The sequence below is a fragment of the Sturnira hondurensis genome, unplaced genomic scaffold, assembly GCF_014824575.4.
Source record: "Sturnira hondurensis isolate 20B ecotype Veracruz unplaced genomic scaffold, ASM1482457v3 Scaffold0000396, whole genome shotgun sequence".
Classification (NCBI taxonomy): domain Eukaryota; kingdom Metazoa; phylum Chordata; class Mammalia; order Chiroptera; family Phyllostomidae; genus Sturnira; species Sturnira hondurensis.
The window spans coordinates 441,636-466,196 of record NW_028073027.1 but is presented as its reverse complement, the minus strand read 5'-3'; the positions used below and the strand labels follow the sequence as shown (position 1 = coordinate 466,196).

The following is a 24,561-nucleotide window of genomic DNA, read 5'->3' as shown; positions in this document are numbered from 1 at the left end:
TTCTCTTCCAGGAACAAAAGTCGATGGCAAATATTCCCCAAAGAGTTTTAAGGAATACACAAAACAGTAAGGTGGAACAGCTGGGTGAAATGCAGGTTGCTAGGTGAGGCTCCACCACCCACCTAAAGGTTAATAATAATGAACAAGGCCTTTGATGCCCACAGGGTAACCACCTAGCAGTCTTATGTTTGGTCTGGGCACCACTGGGTTAAAATTTTCATCCTGCTTTAAATAAAACCCTTACCAGTGTGATGTTTCAATATCACTGATTCCAAAACCATTATACCATGAGGCCAGAGTTAAAAAAGAATTTAATCCAAAACCAAAACATGCCCAGTACCAATATTTGTTTGATAAGTAATTTCTGCTTCAAGTTATAACTTGGTGCAAAATGTATTTTTTGGCATATTTCATTTTGTAGTGTGTGATATATAATGTCTTCACTGTATCCCTGTATAGAATCCTGAAATATTCAGAAAAACAATGACAATAATAACCATCCTTTTCAGGTTTACAGCACCAAAGGATAGAACAGCAACTCGTGTCTCTTCATTATAGAGGAGGAAATGGGCCCAGGCAACTTACAAGGGATGCTCAAGTTCTTAGAGCTCCGTCCATCCATCCAGATAGTGTTGACCCAGCACTCTTTGTGTTGCGCCATAATGATTATATTGAACACTTGAGGGAACAGCGTAACAGTCCACCCAATACCATCCACCCAGCTGCACCCCAAATCAATCAGGTCTCTTTTCATATGAGTGTGTACTCGCCATGGGAAATGTCCACCTAGAATCAAGACTATGTCAGAGTTGGAAGGGGCCTTGGAGGTTATCTAAAGATTAATACAAGGCATAGATGTTTTGAGAAGTCAAGAGAAAAGATGAAGATCACCCTGCCGGAGGGACTGGGAGTCTCACCCCACTGTCCTCAGTACACAGGAATATGAGGAGAAGGTGTTCCTTCAACCAGCCCCAGAACCCGTTTGAGGAGAAGATGCTGGGAGGCTTCCTGGAAGAGACAACGAATGAGAGATTTAGAGGGTTTTACACGTGTGTTTGCCCTACATGTCCCTGATTGTCCAGGAAACCCAAAGGGGCGGTCTGGAAAGGTATTATTGTTATCACTGTATTGCAGAGAAGGGAGCTGGGGCTCAGGGGAGAAACGTGTTTGTCACGGTTTACACCACCCAAAAGAGTGGCGAGGGCCGGACTAAACCAGAATCCCTTGTTCCCTGTCTCACTACTGGTTCAGCCCTGTCCCCAAGGATCTGTGGGAAAGGCCCCTTTGTGTGCTGTAAGCTCCCATCCCGCCCCCCCGNCCCCCCCCCCCCCCCCCCCCGTGGCTGATTTTATAGATCTTTTCTCAGGCTCTGGGAATGACTTTGGGGTGGCGGTGACTAGCAGTGACTGACTCGCTGTGTGGTGGAGCTTCGTTGATTGCATTTTCTATAAGCACGTCTCTGGGGAGTTGTAAGGACTCACAGGGCTTCAAGAGTTTCTGGTTAAGACCATTTTCCTAGGAAGAGTCTGTAATGACTCTCAAATGACTTGATTTTTTTTCTCAGTGGTTGGTATTTTAGTATGGCAGACACTTAGGTTAGGCAAAGATTTTCTTGATATATCAGCAAAACATGCTATATAGAAGAAAAATATATAAATTGTACTGCATTAAAATTAAATTTTTTCTCTGCAAAAACATTAAGATAACAAAAAGACAAGCCATGGAATAGAATAAAATATTTGTAAATCATACCTCTGATGATGGACTTGTGTATACAATGGACTCAGTGTACATAGCTAGCTTAATAAGAAAACAAATAATCCAACTTTTAAAATAGGCAAAGGGTTTGAATAAACACTTTACAAAAAAGGATATAAGGGTAACAGATAAACATATAAAATATTCAACTTATTAATCATTAGGGGAATGCAATTAAAAACCAGTGAGATACCCCTACATACATATAATTGGCTACAATTTTTTAAAACTGACCCGATTGAGTATTGGCAAGAAAATGGTACAACTAGAACATTCACTCACTATTGGTGGGAATGCAAAATTGACACAATCACTTTAGTAAACTGGTTGACAGTGTCTTAAAACATTAGACATACATCTCCCCTACGATCCAGCCATTTCAGTCCTAGAGATGGACCCACGACAAATAAAAGCATAATTCCAAACCAATATATGTATGTGAATATTCACAGCAGCTTTATCTGCAATAGCTGGAACCTGGGAACAACTCATATGCTTATTAACAGGTAAATGGATAAATAAGTTATGACACATGACACATGCAACATAGGTAAATCTCAAAGTAATGATGCTGAATGAAAGAAGCCAGGCAAAAATGAGTGCTTATTGTATGATTCTATTTGCATAAAACTCTAGAAAATGCAAACTCATCTAGACTGACAGAAGCAAGACCAGTTCTCTTCTAGGGAAGGAGGGACAAGGTGGAGTAAGAAGGAGGGATGACAAAGAGATCCAAGAAGCTCTGAGGGATAACGAATGTGCTCATTGTTGGGATTGCGGTGACGGTTTCACAGCTGTGTAGATAGTTTAAAGCTTACCAGATGGTACACTTTAAATTTGTGTCGCTTATTTGATATCAAATACTCCTCAGAAAAGCAAGCCCGAAAAATAAAATAACATGAGCTACCGAGAAAGCAGAACAGGTGAAAGAAGAGTATTTCTTAATTGGTGAATAAAAATAATTTCCTGGTGAAGCCTCTATGAAAAACAGTATGAGGTTTCCTCAAAAATGTAAAGAGAGATCTACCTTAGGACCCAGAGATTCCACTTCTGGGTATTTATCTAAAGAAACCCAAAACACTAATTTGAAAAAAAATATGTGTATCCCTTTGTTTATTGTAGCATTATTTACAATAGCCAAAATGTGAAAGCAACCTAAGCAGCCATCAAGAGATGAATGGATTGAGAAGTGGTACAAATATATCATGGACTACTACTCAGCCATAAAATACTGCTCAGCCACCATTTGCAACAATGTGGGTGCACCTAAAGGGTATCATGCTGAGGGAAATAAGTCAGACAGAGAAGACAAAGGCCATATGCTTTCACTCATACGTGGAATCTAAAAAACAAAATCAATGAGCAAACAAAACAGAAACAGACTCAGAGATACAGAGAACATACTGTTGGTTGCCAGAGGGGAGAGAGGTTGGAGGGCTGGGTGAGAAGGGGGAAGGGAGCAGGAAGCACAAATTGGTAGTTACAGAGCAGGTGTGGAGATGTAAAGTACAGTGTAGGAAATACAGTTGATAATATTGTAATAGCCATTCATGGTGACAGATGGGTACTAGGCTTATCAGGGGATTACTTCACAAATTAAATAAGTATCTAACTACTGGGCTGTGCACCCGAAAATAATGCAAAGCAATTCTGAATGTAAACTGTAATTGAAAACTAAAATTTTAAATAAGTAAGTGCAAAAAAATAAACAAATTTGCCCAAGGCATAGCCAGCTTTCCTGAGAGTGGTGTGCATATATGTGTGAAGAAGTATTTTTTTGTTGTTTTTAGAAGTATTTTTATTTTAAAACTTCTGCTTTTGAAAAAGTTGTTGTCACCCAGGTTTGCTGTGTTGTGACAACTGAAGTGTTCAAGTTTGGCCTGCGGTTTGGCCTGAGAGCTCTGCCCACCACAAGGCCCATGTGCTCCACATGCTGCTAAGCTCCAGCCAAGACCAGCCCTGGGCGGGGTCTGCCGGGAGGTCCTTCCTGCTCTTTTCCCACTGCTTCAGTCTCAACAGATTTTCCCCCGGGCCTGGGGGTGGTGTGAGATTAGGAGGTTTGGGTACTTAGATGTCATTGGCTCTCTGGTTATTCTCCAGCCTCTCACCAACTTGGTTCCACCTCCCACACTGCTATCAAACATAAACTTTTAAAAAACACTCTCTGAGCCCTGGCTGGTGTACCTCAGTGGATTGAGCACGGGCCTGTGAACCAGGCGATCACGGTTCGATTCCCAGTCAGGGCACACGCCTGGGTTGCAGGCCAGTTCCCGGCAGGGGCCAGTCCCCAGCAGGGGATGCACGAGAAGCAACCATACATTGATGTTTCTCTTCCTCTCTCCTTCCCTTCCCCTCTAAAGACAAATAAATAAAATAAAAATAAATAAAATGCTTCAAACATTTAAAAAAATAAAAAATAAAAAACACTCTCTGATCGTATTAACCTCCATTTTAAAACCTTTTCATCTCCTCGTTGCCTAAAAATTCAGGGGTCCTCAATCCTTTCAAGATTCTGGATCAGTGGTAAACTTTCCTCATCTAGCCCGGCACCTGCGCTCCTTACATCCTGGCTGCTGCTTGCCTTCCAGCTCTCTCCCATCGCAGTCAATGGTGCCAACACCATCTTAAGTCGGAATTCTGGGGGTTTGCTCTGCTATCTCCCTCTCCCCCGTTCCTCACTCTGAATCTGTACCCAGGTTCAGGCTTTTTGTCTGACAAAATTATATTGTGCCTTTGTCCACTTGGCTCTACGTCCACTGCCACCATTCTGATCCCTCCAAGCGTCTTCGCTCCTAATCAGGGCTATTTTATGACTTTCATGGGTTGCTGGCACTTTTGCCTTTATGGACCCTTTATCCATAAAAGGTAAAAAAATTACATTTTAGTGCTGCATTGGTATAGGGGCAAACACGATCCAGGCTGGATTCAAGTTAAATATTTATTATAATTTTGTGGGGTTTATTCTGATTTTAAAAGAAATTAAAATTAAACATTTTCGTGGGCCCCAGGCCCTGTGCCCACTGCACCTGATGGGTGCTGAATGGGCGCTGGTCCTAATCATGGGAGCCCAGCCCCCTGACGGGCCTCCCTGTTTCCCCTCCTCAAATCCATTCTCCTTGCGATGCCCAGTGAGACCTTTTATCACCCTGAGTGGGACTGCGCTGCTCCCTTGATTAAGCACCCCTGACTGTGGCCTACAAGGCTGGGCACTAAGGGCTTTGCATTGCTACAGGTACAAATCAAGCCCTTCTCCACGACACCCTCCAGACAACTAATGGTTATGTTTTGTAAATCTCCTTCCATACCTTCTTCTATGCTATGTGGAAAGTATGTACAAAGGTTTCTGATATGTACTAAATATGCACCGTTGGGGAAGCCTGCTGTCGTTTGCATTAAAGAAATGACATCCTAAGGTACGTATCGCACTTCAACATGCCCTGTTCACTCAATACTAAGTCTTGGAGGTAAATCCGTGTTGGTACTTAGAGATCTTCCTCATTTCTGCTGAGTCTCCATATATTGTGGTATGAATGTGTTACATTTAGTCATTACTCTACATTTTTCACCTTGACAAATAAAACTACAATGAACATGCTTGCACGTATGTTTCTCTAAAACCAATATCTTGAAGCAAGATTCTTGATTTATAAGATGTGTGCATTTTCAATTTACTAACCCTCCAGTTTGCCCTTCAAGTGTCCGTGCCACTTCATACTCCCACACGCCTCGCTCGAGTGCGCCCATTCCTCCACAATTTCACCCGCACTAACCATCTCTTACATCCTCCAGCAACTCTGCCTGAAAAGGGCCAGCCCATGGTAAGCTTTCAGGGTCTGAATATGTCTTTCCTTCAACTTCGCTTATACAATCCTTTGATTGAGTGTAGAATGAGAGGTTTAAGGGATTTTTCCTTTTGCACATGAGATAATCCTATTCCCCTCTTCTTTCCAGGTGGAGGGTGAGAAATCTGTGTGTTGATCTAATTTCCATTCTTTTCTTTTGGTAATTTTTAAGATTTTAATTTTATCCTTAATATGCTGAAATTTCACTATAAGGAATCTAATGTAATTTTATGTATGCCCTCCACTTGGAGCTTGGTAGATCCTAATAGTCTGAGAATTCTTGCCTTTTCTCAATTCCAGAAAAACTGGGACCAGAGTTTTTTCCAAGTTCATTTGCTTTCCCTTCTCTTCCTTTAGATTTTAATAAAATGCTATTAGACATATGTAGGACCTTCTGAATCTATGCTTTATTTTTTATACTTCTGATCACTTTATCTGGGGAAATTCTTCAGCCTAATTTTCCAAACAATTTATTAGTTCTTCATTAGGGCCATTTTGCTATTCATGCTTATATTTGCACTTTATTTTTAATTGTAATAATTATATTTAACAATCATATTTAGTGAAGTATATTTTATAAATTGATATTGTTTCTATTTCACTAATTATTCAATCATGTCTTTTATATTTTAATCTGTTCTTGTTTCCAACCTTTCTCCTCTTCTTGTTTTATAGATGATATTTCTCCTTTAGGTTTCTGGAGACAGCATACTTTAAACTTCTGTTCTTATGGTTCTACTGACTCTAATGCCTCCCATGAAATTCTTCTCTTATTGAATTTACTATCTCTGTTTCATATTGAGGGTTTTAAAAGATATTTGTTAGTTCTTGCTTAACAACCTTTCCATAGGAGGTCCCTACTCCTTCCCTAGTAACTTTATGCTGCTGCCCAGTCAGCTCCCAACTTCCCAGTGAGAGTGAAGGCTTCTGCGTGATCAAGATGGGTTCCCACTGCAGCCTCAGCTCCCTGTCACAGGTAGCTTCTCCTCTCCTGCCTTCCTTTTACAGACTTTCCCATTTTCTCATTCACAGATAATTCCTTTTCTTGATTCTGATTGCAGCTCTTCCTTTATTAATCTCATTTCTATGTTTTTCTTATTATTTCTATGAATTGGGTATAGGAATGAGAAATTTCCACATGGTAAAATCTAGGTTATATAGCCCATCATTTGAAAACACTGACTCTTCACTAGCTAACTCGTACTCATTCTGTTCAACTTAAATACCACATCACCATGACTTGCAGACTACTTTGTATAAGTTAGGCCCTTCTACTAGTCTCTCTCATAGAACTTTGTTTTCCTACATAGCACTCACCACAATTTGCGATTATAGAGGCAATTGTATGTTTACCTGTCTTGAGGATGACACGAATTTTTAAAAATTAGTTAAGCCTCTTACGTATTTAAAAAAGCATTTATTTGTTCAAAGGTACAACAATATTGTACAGATCCTTAAATTATTGTAGTGAAAAAATAACACAAGTAGACAAATGTTTGCTGTATAATTTGACACATGTAATAACTTAAAGTTTGTGTAAGGAAGAGAGTAGTGTTTATTTCTATGGTGGTTGATCAAGGAAGACTTAAAAGAAAGAGAAGCTGACATCTAAACAAGATTTCAAAGGTGAAACAAGAGGAAGTTCTACAGAAAGATGAGGGGAAAAATGCCATTAAAGACCAAGAGAACCAAGAGAGGTATATGAGTTCATGCACGTATGAAAGACCATGACGGCATCGGGAATACACAACTAGTTCGGTATCAGTTCTAGACATCATCGTGTATGTCACAGTATGCCAATTGCAAGGGAGAATATAGAGGTAAAAGAGCAGTCCCATGTAACAGAATGTGTCAGTCAGGATAGGCTAGATTATCTGCAGTAATGAAGAACACCAGAAGTTCAGTGGCTTCCAATAGCAATTCTTTCTAACTCATACAAAGTCTGCCATGGTCCCAGGCTACTCTTCAGGGCAGCTGTTCTCCACATGTTGGCTCAGCACTGTGGGCTACTTCAATCTCACGACACCTCATGTCAACATGAGTCAGGTTCAAATGCTATTCTGAGACATTTTTATTTTATTCTGTAAACAAAGGAACACTCTGGAAAATCTGGCAGAGAAAAAGAACAAATAAAACCTGTATTTTTATTAGAGTGGAACTGAAAGCAGAGAAACCAATTTAAGAGGTTGCTGAAATAACCCAGTGAGACCAAATGAAGCCCTCCACAAACGCAAGGGCATGGGGCATAGCAGACATGCGTGATGATGGATTTGATAGATATTTATATGTAAAAAAATAGGGCATTGATTGATGGCATAGGAGGAGAAAGAGAAACATAAATCAGGGTGACAGTCAAATACCTGGCTTTGGTTTCTGAGTTGATGGTGATTCATGAACACAGTTGGTACAGGAGAATGAGCAGGTTGGGAATGAAAAGATAACCTCTGTCCACTGTACCCTTCAGATTGAGGTGGGAGTAGACATTTGATTTGTGGGTAAGAAACCATGGGGAGTTTGGGGGATAAAAAATAAATGTCTAAATGACCACTATGTGACAGTATTTAAAACTATAGAGGTAGCATATGTGAGAAATATTCAGAAAGAATGATTAAAACTGAGTTTCTGAACTTCCTCACCTCGCAGAGGGCATTAAGCACCAGAAATTAAATGCCAAACCTTAAGAATATGTGAAGATTTAAATTTTTCTTAGAATAAGGCCCATTTCACAATGTTTCTTAAGATCTTACTATGTGCAACTCAAAGACACAATTCTTGGTACAAGGAATAAAGCAATAAACAAAAAATATGAAAAAACCTGTCCACCTGGAGACTGAGTTATTTTGATGGTTGGAAAGCAAGCAACAAATATATAAATAATTAAAATAAGTGATGATTAGTGCCATAAAGAAAAATGAGACAGGATATGGATATACAAAGTGGGAGGGACTAGAATTAGTAGAACAATAGTTGGGTAGGAATTCACTGAAAAGGTGACACATTTAGAAAAAACTGAAGGAGCTGAGGGAGTGAACTCTGAGGATTTGGGGGGCATACTCCAGACAGAGAGAACCTAGCTTTCATTAGATTCTCAGTGATTCACCAGAAAGATGAAAAATGTTTCCTCTGAAGTAAGAAGAGAGCTAAGGAACGGGTAACAAAAAAATAATCTAGTAAAGAATGCTGGTGATTGGCTGTGGGGTTCAGAAAAGATGTCAAGCCAAGAGAATCTGATCAACTGGAAGAAAATGAAATGGGGTCAAATAACTGGATGTGTTGGTAAGGTTGAAGTCTAACTATTGGGTTATTGAAGGAGCCACAGGCCTAGAAAGATAGAAGATAGTGTTCAAGGAAGAGGGTATAATGAGTGTAAGATTTCAGAGGTGGATATGGCTATGGGTATAGTACATGGCTAAGGTGAAACAGGAAAAGTCATTATTGAAGATGAGGTGGTCAAGGATCAACATCACTCAGGACATCAGGAGGAAATGGAAAGGAAAAGTAAGCAATGGTGCCCTGTACCTGAGGTCTTAATGAAAAGAACAAAAGATAGGACTAAGGGGTTGGAAGGTCATTCATAGAGATGAGTATGGTGGACCAGGGTGATAAAAGACCAGGGGAATTTGCAAGAAAAGTAATGATCAAAAAATATCCACAGGGAATTAGAGACGTGAGAGCCCTGACTTCTCCGTGGTCTGAGTCCTGTCCCCTGCGCTGTCTCACCTCAGTTCTCCATTTGTTTTTTAAGGCCCAGTCAACCCACCCTTGTGGTTTGATCCACTTGATTCATGGGATCTTACCATCTGAGGAACTTCTGAGAGAAAGGATATTGACTGTGAATGGAGAGCAACTATAATCAATACAAGATGGATTTAGTCGAGCAAAGGTAAGGGATATGTGTATGGTGTATTAGTTTCCCAGGGCTACCACAACTAAATGCCATAAACTAGATCACTTAAATTGCAGGAATTTGTGTGCTCACTGTTCTGGAGGCTGAAAGTCTAAGATCTTCAAGGTGTTGGCAGGTTGGGTTTCTTTAGAGACCTCTCTCCTGGGCTCACAGATGGCTGCCTCCTTGTTGTATCCTCACAGGGTCATCCCTTTGTGTTGTCTGTGTCCTAATCTCCTTCCTATGAGAACATCAGTCATATTGGATGAGGGCCTGCTCTAAGAATCCCCTTTCAATGTACTCACATTTTTAAAGTCCCTATATCCAAACACAGTCATATTCTGAGATAGTAGGGGTTAGAACTTTAACATATTAATTGGGTGGAGCATAATTCAACCCCTGACAAATTATGTATGTTTCAAGTTCTTAAGAATCCCAGGATTCTCTCTTATACATAATCTTCCCCAACATTACCATGAAGAGAAATAATCAAACAAGAAACCAGGTACCCTGTGTTACCAGCTAGGCTACTATAAGGCTCACAGAATCAAGCTCTTCAGTAAAGATTGGTTAGATGACAAGGCTCTCTTTGGTCAGAAGTTTAAGTAGATTATCTCCATCTCCTGATAATTTAAATCTTAAATCTTCCCTCCTCCCATCCTTTGGCCCGGCCTGTGAGAAATAAGGTCAAAGAGAAAGCCAGAATTACCTAAAAGGAGCTGGTTCCAAGTTTTTGTTTTCACTGAATGAAATCAGGCAGAAATCGGAAGTTGGTGTGTGTGCCTAGTTGACTCATTTGCACTGCTCACTAGTAAAAATAGACTTTAGTTAAGGGAAGAAGGAGGAAGACAATAGAAATCAAGTTAGGCTGAGAGGTGGGAAAAGGAAAGAGGAATTCCCTCCTACATAGATTACCAGGAGGTTCTATAACCCATAAGCTTAATGGCAGCTAAGAGTACATAAAGATTTTGCTCCTGAAGAGAAGTCAGACCACCTTTGAGCACCTCTTCACTTGACAATACTGTATGGTAGAGAGCCAGGCTGCACTGGCCAGGCAAAGACCTTCAAAAGAAGTTTCTGTTTTAAATACTTACTCTGAAATAGAGTGGTCTATAACCAGGGGTCAAGTCAAGAACATGTATAAAGAACCCTTGGACAAAGACAACGTGGGGGGAAGGATTGAATGTGGGGGTGGGTAGGGCAGAGGAGAGTAATGAGGGAAAATGGGAACAACAATAAAAACAAAATTTTTAAAAATAGGGAAAAAAAGAGTGAAGGCTATGGAAATCTGAATTCACGGTCTCAACCTCACCATGTAATTTCTATGCAATCCTGGACAATGCATATCTCTCCTCAGGAACTAAATTACCTCTTCTCAGTATTATTAATCATGCATATAAAATAGAGATGACAATTATGGCATCTACTGGCTATTTTGAGAATAAAATGAGTCATACCAGTGAAGCATTCTTCTTGGGAGACCTTTTTCTGTTTTGACTTAGAGGTTACCCTCTTTTTAAAACTACTTTAGTATCTTCTAAGCTTCCATCTGGTCTTAATAGCAATGCAATAGATATCATTCCACACACTGAGACAGAGATGCCATAAAGTGTTTGAGTAGGAACATACTTAAAAAATTAAAACAAAACACCTACTCTAACATTATCAGTGTGAATTAGAAACTTGAAACCCAGGGAGGCAGATGAAAAGCTCAAGGCTTCACACTGGGTTGGAGCAAAATGTGGCCTCCATTCCCAGCACCTGGACTCACTGGCCAATCCTCTCCCTCTGGGAGTCCACCCTCTAGACTGACGCTTCCAACACATAGTCATTTGCCTTTACAATTTGTTTCATATACGTAAGTACCACCTATATTATTATTTTTAAGTTTTTTAAATTAAACTGAATTTGGATTTATTTTTTAACTAAAATCCACATACTTGAAAACATGATACTGCCACAAATATAAAAATAATGAATAAAAATTATTGAATTGTAGCCTCCACAAGACTCTGAAACTGACACCTGTCTGCTCCAGGTAAATAGGAAAATAGTGCTCATGGCATAATGCACCGCCTTGAGACTTTCTTCTTTACAGCATCAGGAGTGAAGGAGAAGTTTAAAAGGCAGGACTTTTTTGACGTATCATGGAGATGGACATTGAGGGTTGACCCATACAATGCCCATTCCCAGCCCCTGTCTTTACTGCCTGCCTCTGCTATACAAACTATCAAACTCTTGAAGTTACCAGTGGCTGTAGAATTGAGCTATGGCCTGTGAGACATAAAGAAAAGCATCCCAATGCTACCTTTTCCTCCTCCTTTTTTTTCCTGCTTAGACACCTATATCTGGAGTTACTGCAGCCATTTTGTAAGCATGAGATGACCAGCATGATTGTAAAAGTCCAAATTCTAAGCCTAGCAGAACAGAAAGAAAGAAAAAAATGTTGAATAGCTGCCCCAGAACTACCTGCCTCCTCGTTTCTTGCTATGTAAAGGAAACAAATTCTATTTCAGCATTAGTCAAGGTTTCTCTTATTACTTACCAAACAGAATCTTAACTGATCTGTTTATTAATTCCACGTATGTGGCACCCCAGGTAAGCTTGACACTACTGGTGTCTTTCGTGCTTTGGGAGACCCTGCTGTAAGAGAGCCTGCACTGGTTTGCAAAAGCTGCCATAACAAAATACTGCAGACTGGACAGCTTCAACAGCAGAAAGTAACTTTCTCACAGTTTTGGAGGCTAGAAGTTCAAGGTGTTCTGAGGCATCTCTCTTTGGCTCACCGACAGCTCCTTCTTGCTGTCTCCTCACACACTTGTTTTGTTTTCCCTGTGTTATCTGTGTCCTAATTTCCCCCTTATTATATGGACACCAGTTAGATTAGATTAGATCCCACACTAACAGCCCTGTTTTAGCTTAATCATCTCTTTGAAGACCCTCTTTCAAAATAGTCGTATTCCGAGGTACAGGGAGTTACAGCTTCAACACATGAATTTTAGAGGATATAATTCAGCCTATAAAAGACTCTAAGAGTTTATTTTTTAATAAAACCTATTTTTTTCTTCCCTGGAAACTTGTGGTCACATAACTTGGCTCAGGAATGTTCAAAGTCCACAGGGAGGATCAGGAATTTGCAGATGAGAGGGAAGAGCCTTTAATTTGGGGTCAGGAAGACTGGGCTCTAAATATTGGTCCCCCTCTTGCTGACACACTTAGTCTCTCTGAACCTCAGTGTCATGATCTGTAAAGAGATGGGAAAATTACATGCAATGATGTATATGGAAGTACCTGGCACATACTAAGGATATTTCATCAAATCCAAAGTCCCAGAAATTGTAAGATGCACCATTTATGTTATATGTACCCCAAATGGCAAGATTGTGCCATGGGGGTCATGGAAGTTTTTCAAATTACAGTCTTAGGAGCCCGACCGCAGACTCCTAAACATAAATCTGGGTTGAAGTTCAGGAATTGGTATTTTTTAAATTCCGCAGATGATTCAGACAACCTGATAGGCTCTGAAGCAATGATTTTCAACATAGGTCAGTCAGTGTGTTAAACAACCTAAATTTTAATTCTAAGCTTTGATCTATGGGGCTATTTACCAGTTTCTTGGCTATTCTATAGGAAGCTTGGATTTCAGACTTTGCCAACAAAAACCCACTGCCCAGATTCCTTACATTTTCTAACACATTCATGGAATTCCAGAAGGTCCAGTCTCGGGAGATATATTTAATAAATACTTCAGCGGAACATGTAAACTAAGTCTTTTCTAGTAGTACAAATGCTGTGGCGTTGCCTTTCTGTGTAGTGGTTTTCTGGTCCCTCACCCTGACTATAACCTGGGGGTGCTGAGCCCACATCTGCCACTCTATGCTTTTATGGTCCTAAAGGACATACTAGCACAGTGAAGGTGGCCAGGTAAATTGCTAATGACCTACAAAGCAATCAAAGAATCCAGAGTTTCCTTAGTCACTTCTATGCATATTTTTAACTTCTTGGTGAAACCTTAAAAATATTCTTAAATATTCTTAAAAAGTATTGTTTTAAATACCTGCGTTTGAATGCTGATTAGTGGGATGCTATTATGACAAGAGTTAAAGCCAGTGTCAAGATTAGAGGGCAACTCTGGATTCTTTGATTGCTTTATAGGTCATTAGCAATTCCCCTGGCCACCTTCACTGTGCTAGCATCACACCGCCCTCCAGCCCACATTTATATGCATTCCTAATTTCAACAGAGTTCCATCCCGATTTCACAGTGGAGCAAAGTGATGCCTCTCCTCCGCCTTCCCGAGTTGAGAACCCAGGTGACCTGCCCAAGGTTTCGTTCAAGTCAGCCTACCAATATTGAGCCTATGTTCAGACCACTGTGCCTCCATTCCTCCCACTCCCACATCTATTAATGACACCACAGGGAGTTCTTACCAAACCCACAGGACAGTATCACTAATGTAGTCCAACCCAATGGGAAGCTTCCTGAGCCACAAGGTTCTTGTTTTCATGCAGGTTCCATCAGAGCCTTGGCTGTCACCCAAGAAAGCACATATCAGATCTGCTGTATATTGGCAGAACGTTGGCTTAGAACGTATTTCAAATGCCTCCCATTGAACATTGGCAGCCTTGAAAAAACATGGCCAGGAAACTATTCCAGGAGCCCTAATTGCTCTATATGACACTTCACAAGGAGAAGCTGATAGCTTTCCCTCCCAAGCTCTTTCCCCTCTGCCCTGGGGTAGATGACTACACTTCCCAGTATGTGCCCTAAATTAGGAGAGGCCAGCTGGGCTGCAGCGTGAATGGAGGGAATGTCTTCAATGGGCAGAGCCCTCTGCACAGCACAGCGTGCCTTGTGCCAAGTTATTTCTCCTTCAGCTTTAAAACCCTTGTGTATTCCAAGAGAAATGTAGTCCATGTGTTTCTGATTCATTTACACTTAAATCATTAAAATGTTGTTTTGTGAAAGTTATTTGATGTCTAAGGAGCTTGTGAGTCTGCTTAATGGGACTTTAAAATTTTTTTCTGTTCTGCCTGAAACACAAAAGCAACTTTCCGTTGAAACACTGCCTAAGGACAAACCTATTCTCTTGTCCCATGAACTTGCACCCACATTATCAACCACAGTCTCTTAATAATGCCAAGCTTGGCAATGCTGGTATTTGAATGTGTCAAAATAGAGAAACTGGAGAGAAAATGGAGCAAGGAGAATTTCGGCCAGATTCAAGCAACTGTTCCCTAAAATGTCCAAAGCAAGGTGGAGAGTACATTCGTGTGAAATCTTGGTTAGAACAGGTGGTAGCCATTTCTCAGGCACACCCCTGGATAGCTAGAAAAGCACGTCACAAGTATAATCTCACTTAAGCCCCACAGCAGCCCCCACTTTCTAGATAAGAAAGCAGAATTAAAGACGTTAGCATTGGGCCTAAAGTGCACAGCTGGCATAGATAGAAAGGATAGATCACAACCAAATTTTCACTCTGAGTCTAACACTGTTTTTGAAATGCCTTAAACTGAGTTTTTCTGTGAATGTTGTAAGAACTTGAAATGTCATGTGCATTATTGTAATAAGAAGCAGTACAATATAATCAATCGGAGCTCAGATTTTTCCCTCATTGTTTTCTAGCTGTGTGACCTTGGGTGAATTACTTAGCCTCTCTGAGTAGTTTCATTATTTATAAAATGGGGACACTCTTACTACCCACCTATATGAGGAATAAAGATGATCGGAGAGAATTAACACATTGCCAGAACAGTGCTTGACACATAGCGCTTCGTAAATGTTACCTGTTAGTGGAAATAGCAGTAAGGAATAACAAAGAGCTGGGTAATCTTGTCACACAAACTCTCTGAGCCTCAGTTTCCTCATTTGTAAAGTGAGCATGATGGTATGACCCTCACAAGTTTGTGGGAGCAATTGAGATGACATCTGTGTATCGCTCTGTGCCTAACATAGAAAAGCTGCTCAGTAGAATCTAGTTTTTACACCCATTTGATCATTTTTTACCGCGAAGGGAGTGCTTTTCTTTTTATTCGGCTCAGCGTAGATGTAGTGCTGATTTTCCCACAAACCTGCATGCAGACCCGTGCACAAGCCTGGCTCTCCCTGCGCCCCGGGGTGTGTGAAGGACCCTCTCTAGCAGACCTCACACAGTCTGATTTGGTAAACAGCACAAGCTCTGTGTTTCAGTGGGAAGAACAAGGGGCCCAGCAGAGGACCTGTGCTCACTCACATTCTGGACCAGTGGCTCTGCTCACATGAAAACTTGTGGCATTTGTCCACAGACTTGGGGATTGCGATCTGTTTTCTTTCCCAGCGTAGACTTTAGAAGTGCCTTCGTAGTTGGTTATTTCTGTTTAATTGGTGTCCCTTTGCCGGTGTCCTGAAAAAGAGCAGAAAGCTATAGCCATCTGGAAAGGGAGACTGAAGAGAAATTAGACTTTGTCCCCCTCCACCCTCCACACACACATACATACACACACGCAGTGACAAAAATACCTATTTGAGTGTCTCAGTTATTTTCTCTCAGGGACTGGAGCCAGCCACACAGGATAAAGGAGGGAACTGGAGGAACAGATCTCTTAAGGAAGACAGATTCTGTTCTGTCAGGTTCTTCAGAGTGTGTGTAAGAGGGAGTCAGAGCAGAGAGAGAGAGAGAGAGAGAGAGAGAGAAAGGCAGAGTGAGAGAGGGGGAGAGGGGATCTGTTGCAGGCAGGGGAAGGCGTGACCTGAATGGAGAATGCCAGCCAATTCCAGAGACACACAGGGACCTCAGAACAAAGATAAGGCATCGCTGACACATCGGGGACGAGCTCACAGACAGCTCAGGTCGGGGGGACCAGAGCCAGGCAGCCAGGAGCACCCAAGACAGGAAAATGAGGTGAGTGCCAGGGCAGGAGTGGGCATGGGTGTCCCTTCAGGGACCTGGTGTCAAGTAGCCCTGCGGGATCTGACCTTGTCTCTGGGCTAACTCACCTTCGTGTCCTGTGGGTGATACAAAGGGTTTCTTATCAATCCTTGGGGCTCTGAGCGGCAAATGTGGGCTGGAGCGCCTTCCCCGGGACGCCGGAGACATGCAACTTGAAACGGGAGACTTTGTGCAAATCCTGCCCGGGGCTGCCGAGTCTCAGATTTCTCCCCCTGCCAGCGTGGGGTGCTGCTGCCTGCTGGCAAATGTGGCTTTCCTCCTGTTGCCCACAAGGCTCATTTTTTGTTTTCCTCCTCTGCAAAGAGCATTGGTTTATCTCTCCCAACACTTTGTGAGTTAGGTATGTGTTTGTATGTTTATCTGTTCTGACCGGAAAAGAAACCAGCTTCCCACAGCTTAGCTCTGTGGTTTCTTAAACCTGCAGGACTTGGCCAGTTAAAGCCTCAGTTTAAAAAACTAAAACCCTGTCCCCATTTTACAGTTTCCCATGAATTTCTACATTTCTTACTGAAATCAGAGGCAGCTGGTGGCATGAATCAGGCTACTAATTGCACCAAATGGCTCTTAAAGGAAGACAACAATTTTTTTTAAAGAAGCCTTTGGAGTTCTGAACCTAGGACTTTAAATTCTAATTCTTTTTTTGCTCCTTAACATTTCCTATTCCTCAGCCCATAGTTAGAGTTACTGGATGCTTTCTACTAGACATTTTTTATAAGTTTTCCTCTGCAAGTCTCAAAACCCTAACACCGTAATTATTTTTACTACTCATAAGTGTTAATGCTGTTAAAAATACCAAAAAAAAAAGAAAAGAAAAACACTTCAGGTTTATTAGGCCCCTAAACACCTCTTTTGCCATTAATTTTCTTCTCAATTGAAAAAGGGGTTCTTTTTGTTTCTCTTTTTCAAAGTCACCTATCAACTTTCCTGGGTCTGGGGTCAGTGTGGACCCTTCGAACTCAGGTTACCCATAGTTCAAAGGGGTTATCAGGTTTTTAAGGTTAATTCAATCATTCTGTTCCTTTTAAATCCACTGTAATTTTAGATCTGTCATCTAACTTCATTTTCCTTTCTCCTAAAAGTGATGAAATCTATGCCATCTCCATGGAATGACAATCTGACTGATCTGTCACTGTTTGAACCCCACCCTACCACCCAGCGCCTCAGTCATACTGAACTGCAGGGCCGATCGGGCAGTTCTGTGTCTTTGTGTTTACTCTTCCTTAACCCCGAACACCCCTTCCCCTCATTTCCTACCTTGGGGATGGGATTGTCCCAGCCGAGTCAGACATCACCTCGTCTTTCCTAGCCCACATCCCCAGCATAAGCATCCCTTCCTTTGTGCTGTCTCTCCCCTTTGGGGCTACATCTCTTCCTGTCTTTGTATAAAAGTCTACTGCCCCTCCCAAGACTGAATGTTTCTTAAGGCACAGAATCTATGTCTTGTTCATATTTGCATGCCCAGTACCTAGCATAATTTCTGTTTTCTATTACGCATTCAATAAATATCGGCTGAATTGAATTCGGTTGTTAAATAGTAAAAGTGCTGTTGCAAAAGTGCTCCACTTGAAGTTCTCAAGGAGTCTTGCCTCACATACAAGGGCATTTCAGGGTTTAGAAAATACTTTTTTTACAGACACTGTCTCATCTGGTCTTCAGATTTTGGATAAGGTAAGGATTTATGGAAAAGTGAGGATAAAAGCAGGTAACAATTTACCCAAAGCCACATGGATGGTTTTTGAAAGGCTCAGACCTAATCTTGGATCTTTGGTTTCCCAGTCCGGGATTTTTCTCCTGTATTCTATCAGCTCTCAACCAAGTGTAATATTCTATACTGGCAGCCCTCACTCCTAGCTGTACATTAGAATCCTCTGTAGTGCTTTAAAGTGCCAAGGACTAGACCTCACTTCAGACCAATTAAACTAGAATCTGCTGGGAAGGGGCTTTGGTATTGGTATCTTAAAATTTTTTTTCACATAAAGCCATGGTTTTTTGAGTTATTTTTCACAGGATTAATTGCTTTGGCCAGATGCCTGGGTATATGGGCATGGACCCAGCTTCCTCTGTGAGCTTTGGTTATTCCCTTCTTCTGTTGAAGCTAATTCACCATATGGAATTGGGTATGACATGTCACCTCTTGGGGTATCCTTTTCATCATCTGTCAAGTAAGGGTGTTGTCAAAGGGATGTATACAGTCCCTTTCAACTCTTCGATTCAGAAACAGTCTGGGTGTAGTGTAGGTTGAAATGAGGGGACTCAACGGAGAGGATAGAAACTATCACGCATTGCACAGTCACTGATCTATGCAGGCATTTTCGTGCATTCCCAATAGCCTGCTCCTGCAGTGGAGCCAATGAAATCTCAGCTTTAGACGTTACTCTTGACATTTCAAGCAAATGTAGCTAAACTTTTTTGATTAGTGAGAGAATAGATAGCAGGTGTCAGAAATTGTACAGCCGGTGCCTGGTGTGTAAGAAGCCAAAAACTCTCAGAGAACGTGATGCAGAATGAAAGCCGCCACTTACATTCTTTGATTTGCAGACCCTAAAGCAAGGCAACATATGTTCAAGCCCATTATGTGCAAGGAGATATTTGTTTCATATGTTCAACTGTTTTGAGATGCAAACAAAATAGAACAGAAAGATTCACAGGCCTTCCTCCCACGCTACCCAGTTGTCTACACAGCACGGTCCAGGGCCTCTGGGGCTGTCAGCAGCCAGCCCTTGACAGACCTGCATTAGGAGGCTCAGAGTCTCCTCCACGTGGTCTGGAAAAGCAGAGAGGAAAAAAGCTGACCTTTCAGCCTTGCATAATCTGGATGTCACCACTGCAGGGAAATCCGCTTTGGGAGCCAATGCTAACTACTACCCCTTGCTTTTCGGGAAGCAGCATGATAAAGTAATCATACCTAATGTTTGCCCAGGGTTGGACAGTTAACAAAATACTTTCTAACCTTCCTTTACTCCGAAGCAGCCCTAGTGGGAAGTCATTATTATCACCGAATGGATAAAGAAACTAAAACCTTACATGACCTCCCCAAAATGGGTCAGATAAATGAAGTCAAAGCTTGGACTCGAACCTAGTTCTTCCGACCCAGGACCCACCACTCTCCCCGCTGTCCCCCACCCCCACCTATCCCCCCACCCCCCACATTCGCCCCACCCCAGGCAGCACCGACCAGGAGCTCCCTCCCCTACTGACATTGGTACATTTCCTCCCTTGAAAGTGGGGCTGCCTGGGCCCTGAAAGTGAGAGTTTCAAGACTCAGCTTTCCTGTGAATCCATGGGAGACTTGGAGTCATGCCTTCCCTTCTCTCTGCCTCTTAGGCCCTTCCTCCAACAGAGGGCTTTAAAAAATATTGACCCTGGAAATTGGATTAAAATGTTTTGTTTCTTTAGTTGCATCTCACATGTTGCTATTGTAGGGGACTTGGAAAAATTTTAAATAATTTTATTGTTTTCTTTTTATTGAAAAAGTAGTACAGGTCCTTCTAAACAGATTTTAATATTTTGTATACACAAAAGTAAACTTAAAAATACTCATATTCCCACTTCAATGATAACCATTGTTCACACCCTACTGATATCCCTCTAGGTGTTTTTTGCACTTACCTATTTATCTTTTATGTAAATATTAGTGAGAAACTAGATAATATATACATGTGTATATATATACATATATGTAGTTGTCTTGTATTTACACACTCAAAAATTCATGTATAATGCATCTGTACACTTGGTACAGAAGGTTGGGGAGAAACAGCTTCCTGATTAGCAAAGATGTAACTATTAGTCCTAAGATGCTCGTATCATTTCCCAGCATTGACTCTTTCGGTTGTGCAAGACTGTGGCCCCCCTTTCATTCATTCATTCATTCATTCATTCATTCATCCATCTTCTTAGTCATTCAGTCATCATCTGAATGTCAGGCTGTACCATATTTAGTTATACATATAAAATCTTGAATGCTCAAGTGAGTCCTATAACTAGAGATTATAGTCCCCATTTCATATATGACAAAACTGGAGCTCAGAGATACTAGTTACCCAAGATTTCACAGCCAGTAAGTAGTAGAATTGGAATTTCAACCCAAATACATGTAACTTCAGGGGCGTCTCTCTAAAGCAGTGCAGTTTGATACATGCTCTCGTGGAAGCATGTACTACAAAGAGCTATGGAGTGAAAGATACTCCACAGCCTGGGAAGCTTTGAGCTCAGTGGTGGAGGACAAATAAGACAATCAAGTGAGGAATGAATGGTATGTGCAATGGGACAGAGGCATGGATGGGTGTGGCATGCTGCCAGAATGGCATGCCAGCACACAGCTGGCACCAAGATGAAGCTAGTCAGGCATATCAGCACTAGATCAAAAAGGGCTCCTCAGCCATCCCGGGAGCAGATGTTTGACACTGCAGGCACAGTGGAGCCGCGTGGTCACAACTGGGTTTTAGGAAATCAACTTTGGTGGAAGATTGTTGAATGGTGACAAGTGGGGGCAGGGAAATCACTGAGGATGAGGCAGCACTAGTCCACGTTAGAACATTTAAATTAATTGATCATGGGTAGCAGAATAAATAGGACTTACGGGAGAAGTCGATGAGCCAGGTTTGTGATGTTTGAGTTCAAGGTCCTTAGGTCTCGCTGCAGGAGGAAGAAGGTCAATCTATTAGACCCCTGGTGTGGTGTATATCGACCATTAGGGCTTTGACCAGCTTTGGACATTCTGTCTCTTTATTGCATCAGCCACTTAGGGCGCGATCTGTAAGTTTTATTGAGTTTTACTCATCCCTTATGCAACTCTTGTAACAGTCCATTATCTTTGATTCCTACAACGAAAAATAAATAAATAGGATTTTGACCCTTTTATAAGAACACACACAGAGAGAAAAAAACTTGTTTTCCTCATTCTCTTTATTTTAAAAGAAAAAGGATTTTATTTATTTATTTTTAGAGAAGGAGGAATGGAGGGAGAAAGAAAGGGAGAGAAACATTTATCTGTTGTCTCTCATGTGTGCCCCAACCAGGGACTGAACCTGAAACTGGGCCATGGGTCCTGACCAGGAATCAAACCGTCCACCTTTCACTTTGCAGGCTGATGCCCAAGCAACTGAGCCACAGGTCAGGACTACTTATTCTTTATTAATTAAAAAAGATTAAATTAAAAAAACACATATGCCCTCTGCTGGGCAGGACAGGAGCGAAGGCTTGGGAAGGGTGGCGCTGGTGGCCAGTGGCCATGAGCTAAGGTGTCCTGGAATCAACACTGTGCCTGGGAGCTCAGAAGAAAAGCCACAGTTGGGTCCATCTTCTTCCATGACCCATGGGCATCTTTCAGGGCAAAAGGGTCCATCTAAACTCCTTGAGGCAAGGGGAAATAAAAAGCAAAACTGAAACTACTCACAAATAAATCCTACATTTTTGGAGAATGGATAATTCCTTCACTTGGATTTTTTCTTCTTTCTGTTACTAATACTGTTAGATTTGACAATCAGAGAAGAATCAGGAAAAATGACAGGGGCTTTGCTGACACCACCAACTTCATCAAGACAAAAGGTTTTGTGTCTCAGGGAAGTCCTGGAAAAGACTGGTGACTCAGGGAGCTATGTGGAGATGGTGGCCAAATTCATCTTCATTATTAAGTTATCTTTTCCAGCCAAGACATGATAAGAGTGAAAGAGGATGCTATTAATGATTATACCAGGTCAATGGGTATAATCCAGGGATGCCCCAGGTGAGTCAGACAGCCTAGCCACATTATCCCAGAAGAACTTTCCACGATGATAAAAATACTCTAGCTCTGTGCCGTCCAATGTGCAACTGCTAGCCACATGTGGCTACTGAGAATTTGAGATGTGGCTAATGAAACTGAGATGAATGTGTAGCTCCCTTTCATTTTTGTCCCTCTAAATTTAAGTTTAAATAGTTCCATGTGTCTAGAGGCTGATGTATTAGACAGTAGAGCTCTTCAGTCATATGATTCATATGAAAAGACCAGAACCCTGCACGGCAGCAGCTAAGTCCCCAGACAAAGGAAGTGCTGAGGGAGGCCCTCAGTAAGAATTCTCTGAAGAACTAAAAACTCCATCATCATAAGTCACTGTGATGTCTCCTCAGTGGCACAAATTCAGACCATTTCTCAGAAACTTCCAGGAACTTCGAGAAACACAGTTTTGCCTGGGAACAGCCAAGATCCCAGTGACATTTCCCATCAAATGTTTAAGCCTAAGCCCTAGCATTGAGTGTTAGGACACGTGGCACTGGGACCAGCAGTTGCAAAGATTCTTTGCCGCCTGTTCCCAGGGCTTTCCTGGCAGTGTTCTGAAAGCCAGCAGAGCTTCTGTCTGGTCAGAACATACCTCTCATTAAAAAAAAAAATTGGGGGGGGCCATACCTTGATTAATTTTGTTAACTTTGTTTAAGGTACTGTAGATCCGATCAGTGAGTGTAAATCTCATCCGAATATTACTACATTACCATTACTTACTTTTTAAGAAATGGAAGAATTTATGAGTTTTAAATGAAGCTGAGTTGAAGAAATGATAACTTTCACCTAATTATGAAATTTACATTTGTAACAGACAAATGATATGTGTTAGAGTCCGCAATGCAGTACTTGCTGGGAAACTTTAATACTATAATCAAATCTTGAAAAGAGCACAACTGGAAAAAACCTTGGGAATCACTGAGTTACCACCTTCCTGTGTTTTAGACCAGGCATGCACGGCCTATGGGGGAGAAGTAGTGACAGAAGGTCAGTGGCAGACACATGCCAAGAACTTGGTCTCCAGGCTGCTGATTCAGGTCAATGGTGAGGTACCTGTGTCCATGAGTGTGAGCAGATCCATTTGTGTCTTTCAGGTGGCTCCTTCTGTATCATGCTCTGTGCTTCTCCTTGTTGAAGGCTTTGGCCTACACTGTGGAACTTAACAACATGTTTGGCCAGATTCAGTCGCCCGGCTATCCAGACTCCTACCCGAGTGATTCAAAAGTGACTTGGAATATCACTGTCCCAGAGGGATTTCGGATCAAGCTTTACTTCATGCACTTCAACTTGGAATCTTCCTACCTTTGTGAATATGACTATGTGAAGGTGAGACCCCCAATGTTCCCTAATGGGACCAGGATCTCTGCTGGAAAATCCGCTGGGAGTTAGGGAAGCCTAGGTGAATTAGATGCTGTGTTTACTCTCCCAGCTGGAGCCCAGTGTGGAAGATACACAAGGTTACACATGATGAATGAAGGTGTGGGTGGCACACTAGGTGCAGTCCGAGTACATAAACCTAGAAAGAACCACGAAGGAAACTGAGGCTGGGAAAGTGTAGCTCAGCCAAACACAGCTTCTCCTTTTTATTTCTGTTCTCAAAGTCTTTAATGTTTTCACTAATCTCTGCTCCAAGGACACCTTTAATTCAAAAAAAAAAAAAGAAGGCAGAAACTACAGGGACTCCAGAGTAAACATTAATCACACTGAAACACATCCATGATTATATCCAAATCTGAGGCCTCAGAGAGCATTGCCCAGTTCCCTAGGTAACGATCAAGTGTTTGGGAAGTGTCGGGTATGTAGTGGTAGGTAGAGAGAGGTGAGATTGGAAGGTTGGATTGGGGAGAGACTCTGAAGGGCCTTGTATGTGATGCTAAGGAGTTTGTATTTTATCAGCAAAGGGTATATAGGCAAGGGTGGGAGGTCACTATCAGAGGTGAAGTTAATAAAAAAAACATGGAAGAGGGGCAGAAAATAATCAACACATTATCTGGTCCCCATGGTCTCAAGGATTCAGAGAAAACCCGGAAACAAGGCTATGGATGGAAAACCGTTCTTTAAAGTGGTGCTGAGAAAGGTTGAAGTTCTTTTTTTTTTAATGAAAGAGTATGGTTGAAGTATTTTTAAGAGATCAAATTTATTGAGGTTGTATCTGATTCATAAAAATGACTACCTACTTTCTATACTTTCTCTGACTTCCTGGAAGAAGTTCTCACCACACCACACCAGAGTTGACTTTGCATATTATTATCACCGTCTCATTTTTCCACAGCCAGAAATTCAGCAAGAGTTACCCTTGCATTAACCAGGATGTTTGATCAACAGCAAAGTAGAGATTTTACAAGGTGCTTTTACACTTATAATCTTATTCAATCTCTAAAACGAT

General features: G+C 41.5%; 1 protein-coding gene and 2 long non-coding RNA genes across 6 annotated transcripts in view; 1 reads left to right on the top strand and 2 right to left on the bottom strand.

Annotated features, from left to right (window-relative positions):
• Nucleotides 1-294: 294 nt before the first annotated feature.
• Nucleotides 295-2,640, bottom strand: LOC118980726 (uncharacterized). Its single transcript, XR_005065213.1, has 2 exons — nucleotides 2,577-2,640; nucleotides 295-1,633 (listed from the first exon to the last, which is right to left on the bottom strand). It is a non-coding gene; the product is annotated as an uncharacterized LOC118980726 (long non-coding RNA).
• Nucleotides 2,641-13,930: 11,290 nt separating this feature from the next.
• Nucleotides 13,931-16,071, bottom strand: LOC118980661 (uncharacterized). The gene is made up of 3 exons (XR_005065188.1): nucleotides 15,985-16,071; nucleotides 15,719-15,868; nucleotides 13,931-14,015 (listed from the first exon to the last, which is right to left on the bottom strand). It is a non-coding gene; the product is annotated as an uncharacterized LOC118980661 (long non-coding RNA).
• A 103-nt stretch (nucleotides 16,072-16,174) lies between these two features.
• MASP1 (MBL associated serine protease 1) overlaps nucleotides 16,175-24,561 on the top strand; it is a 61,312-nt gene continuing 52,925 nt past the window's right edge. Inside the window, exons 1-3 of one of the 4 annotated variants that reach the window (XM_037037067.1) lie at nucleotides 16,175-16,366; nucleotides 23,121-23,162; nucleotides 23,270-23,501. In XM_037037067.1, coding sequence (XP_036892962.1) covers nucleotides 16,362-16,366; nucleotides 23,121-23,162; nucleotides 23,270-23,501 — 279 coding nt within the window. In that variant the 5' untranslated portion in view covers nucleotides 16,175-16,361. The remainder of the gene's footprint in view (nucleotides 16,367-23,120; nucleotides 23,163-23,269; nucleotides 23,502-24,561) is intronic. The other 3 variants (XM_037037263.1, XM_037037205.1, XM_037037127.1) reach the window with 3 other exon arrangements.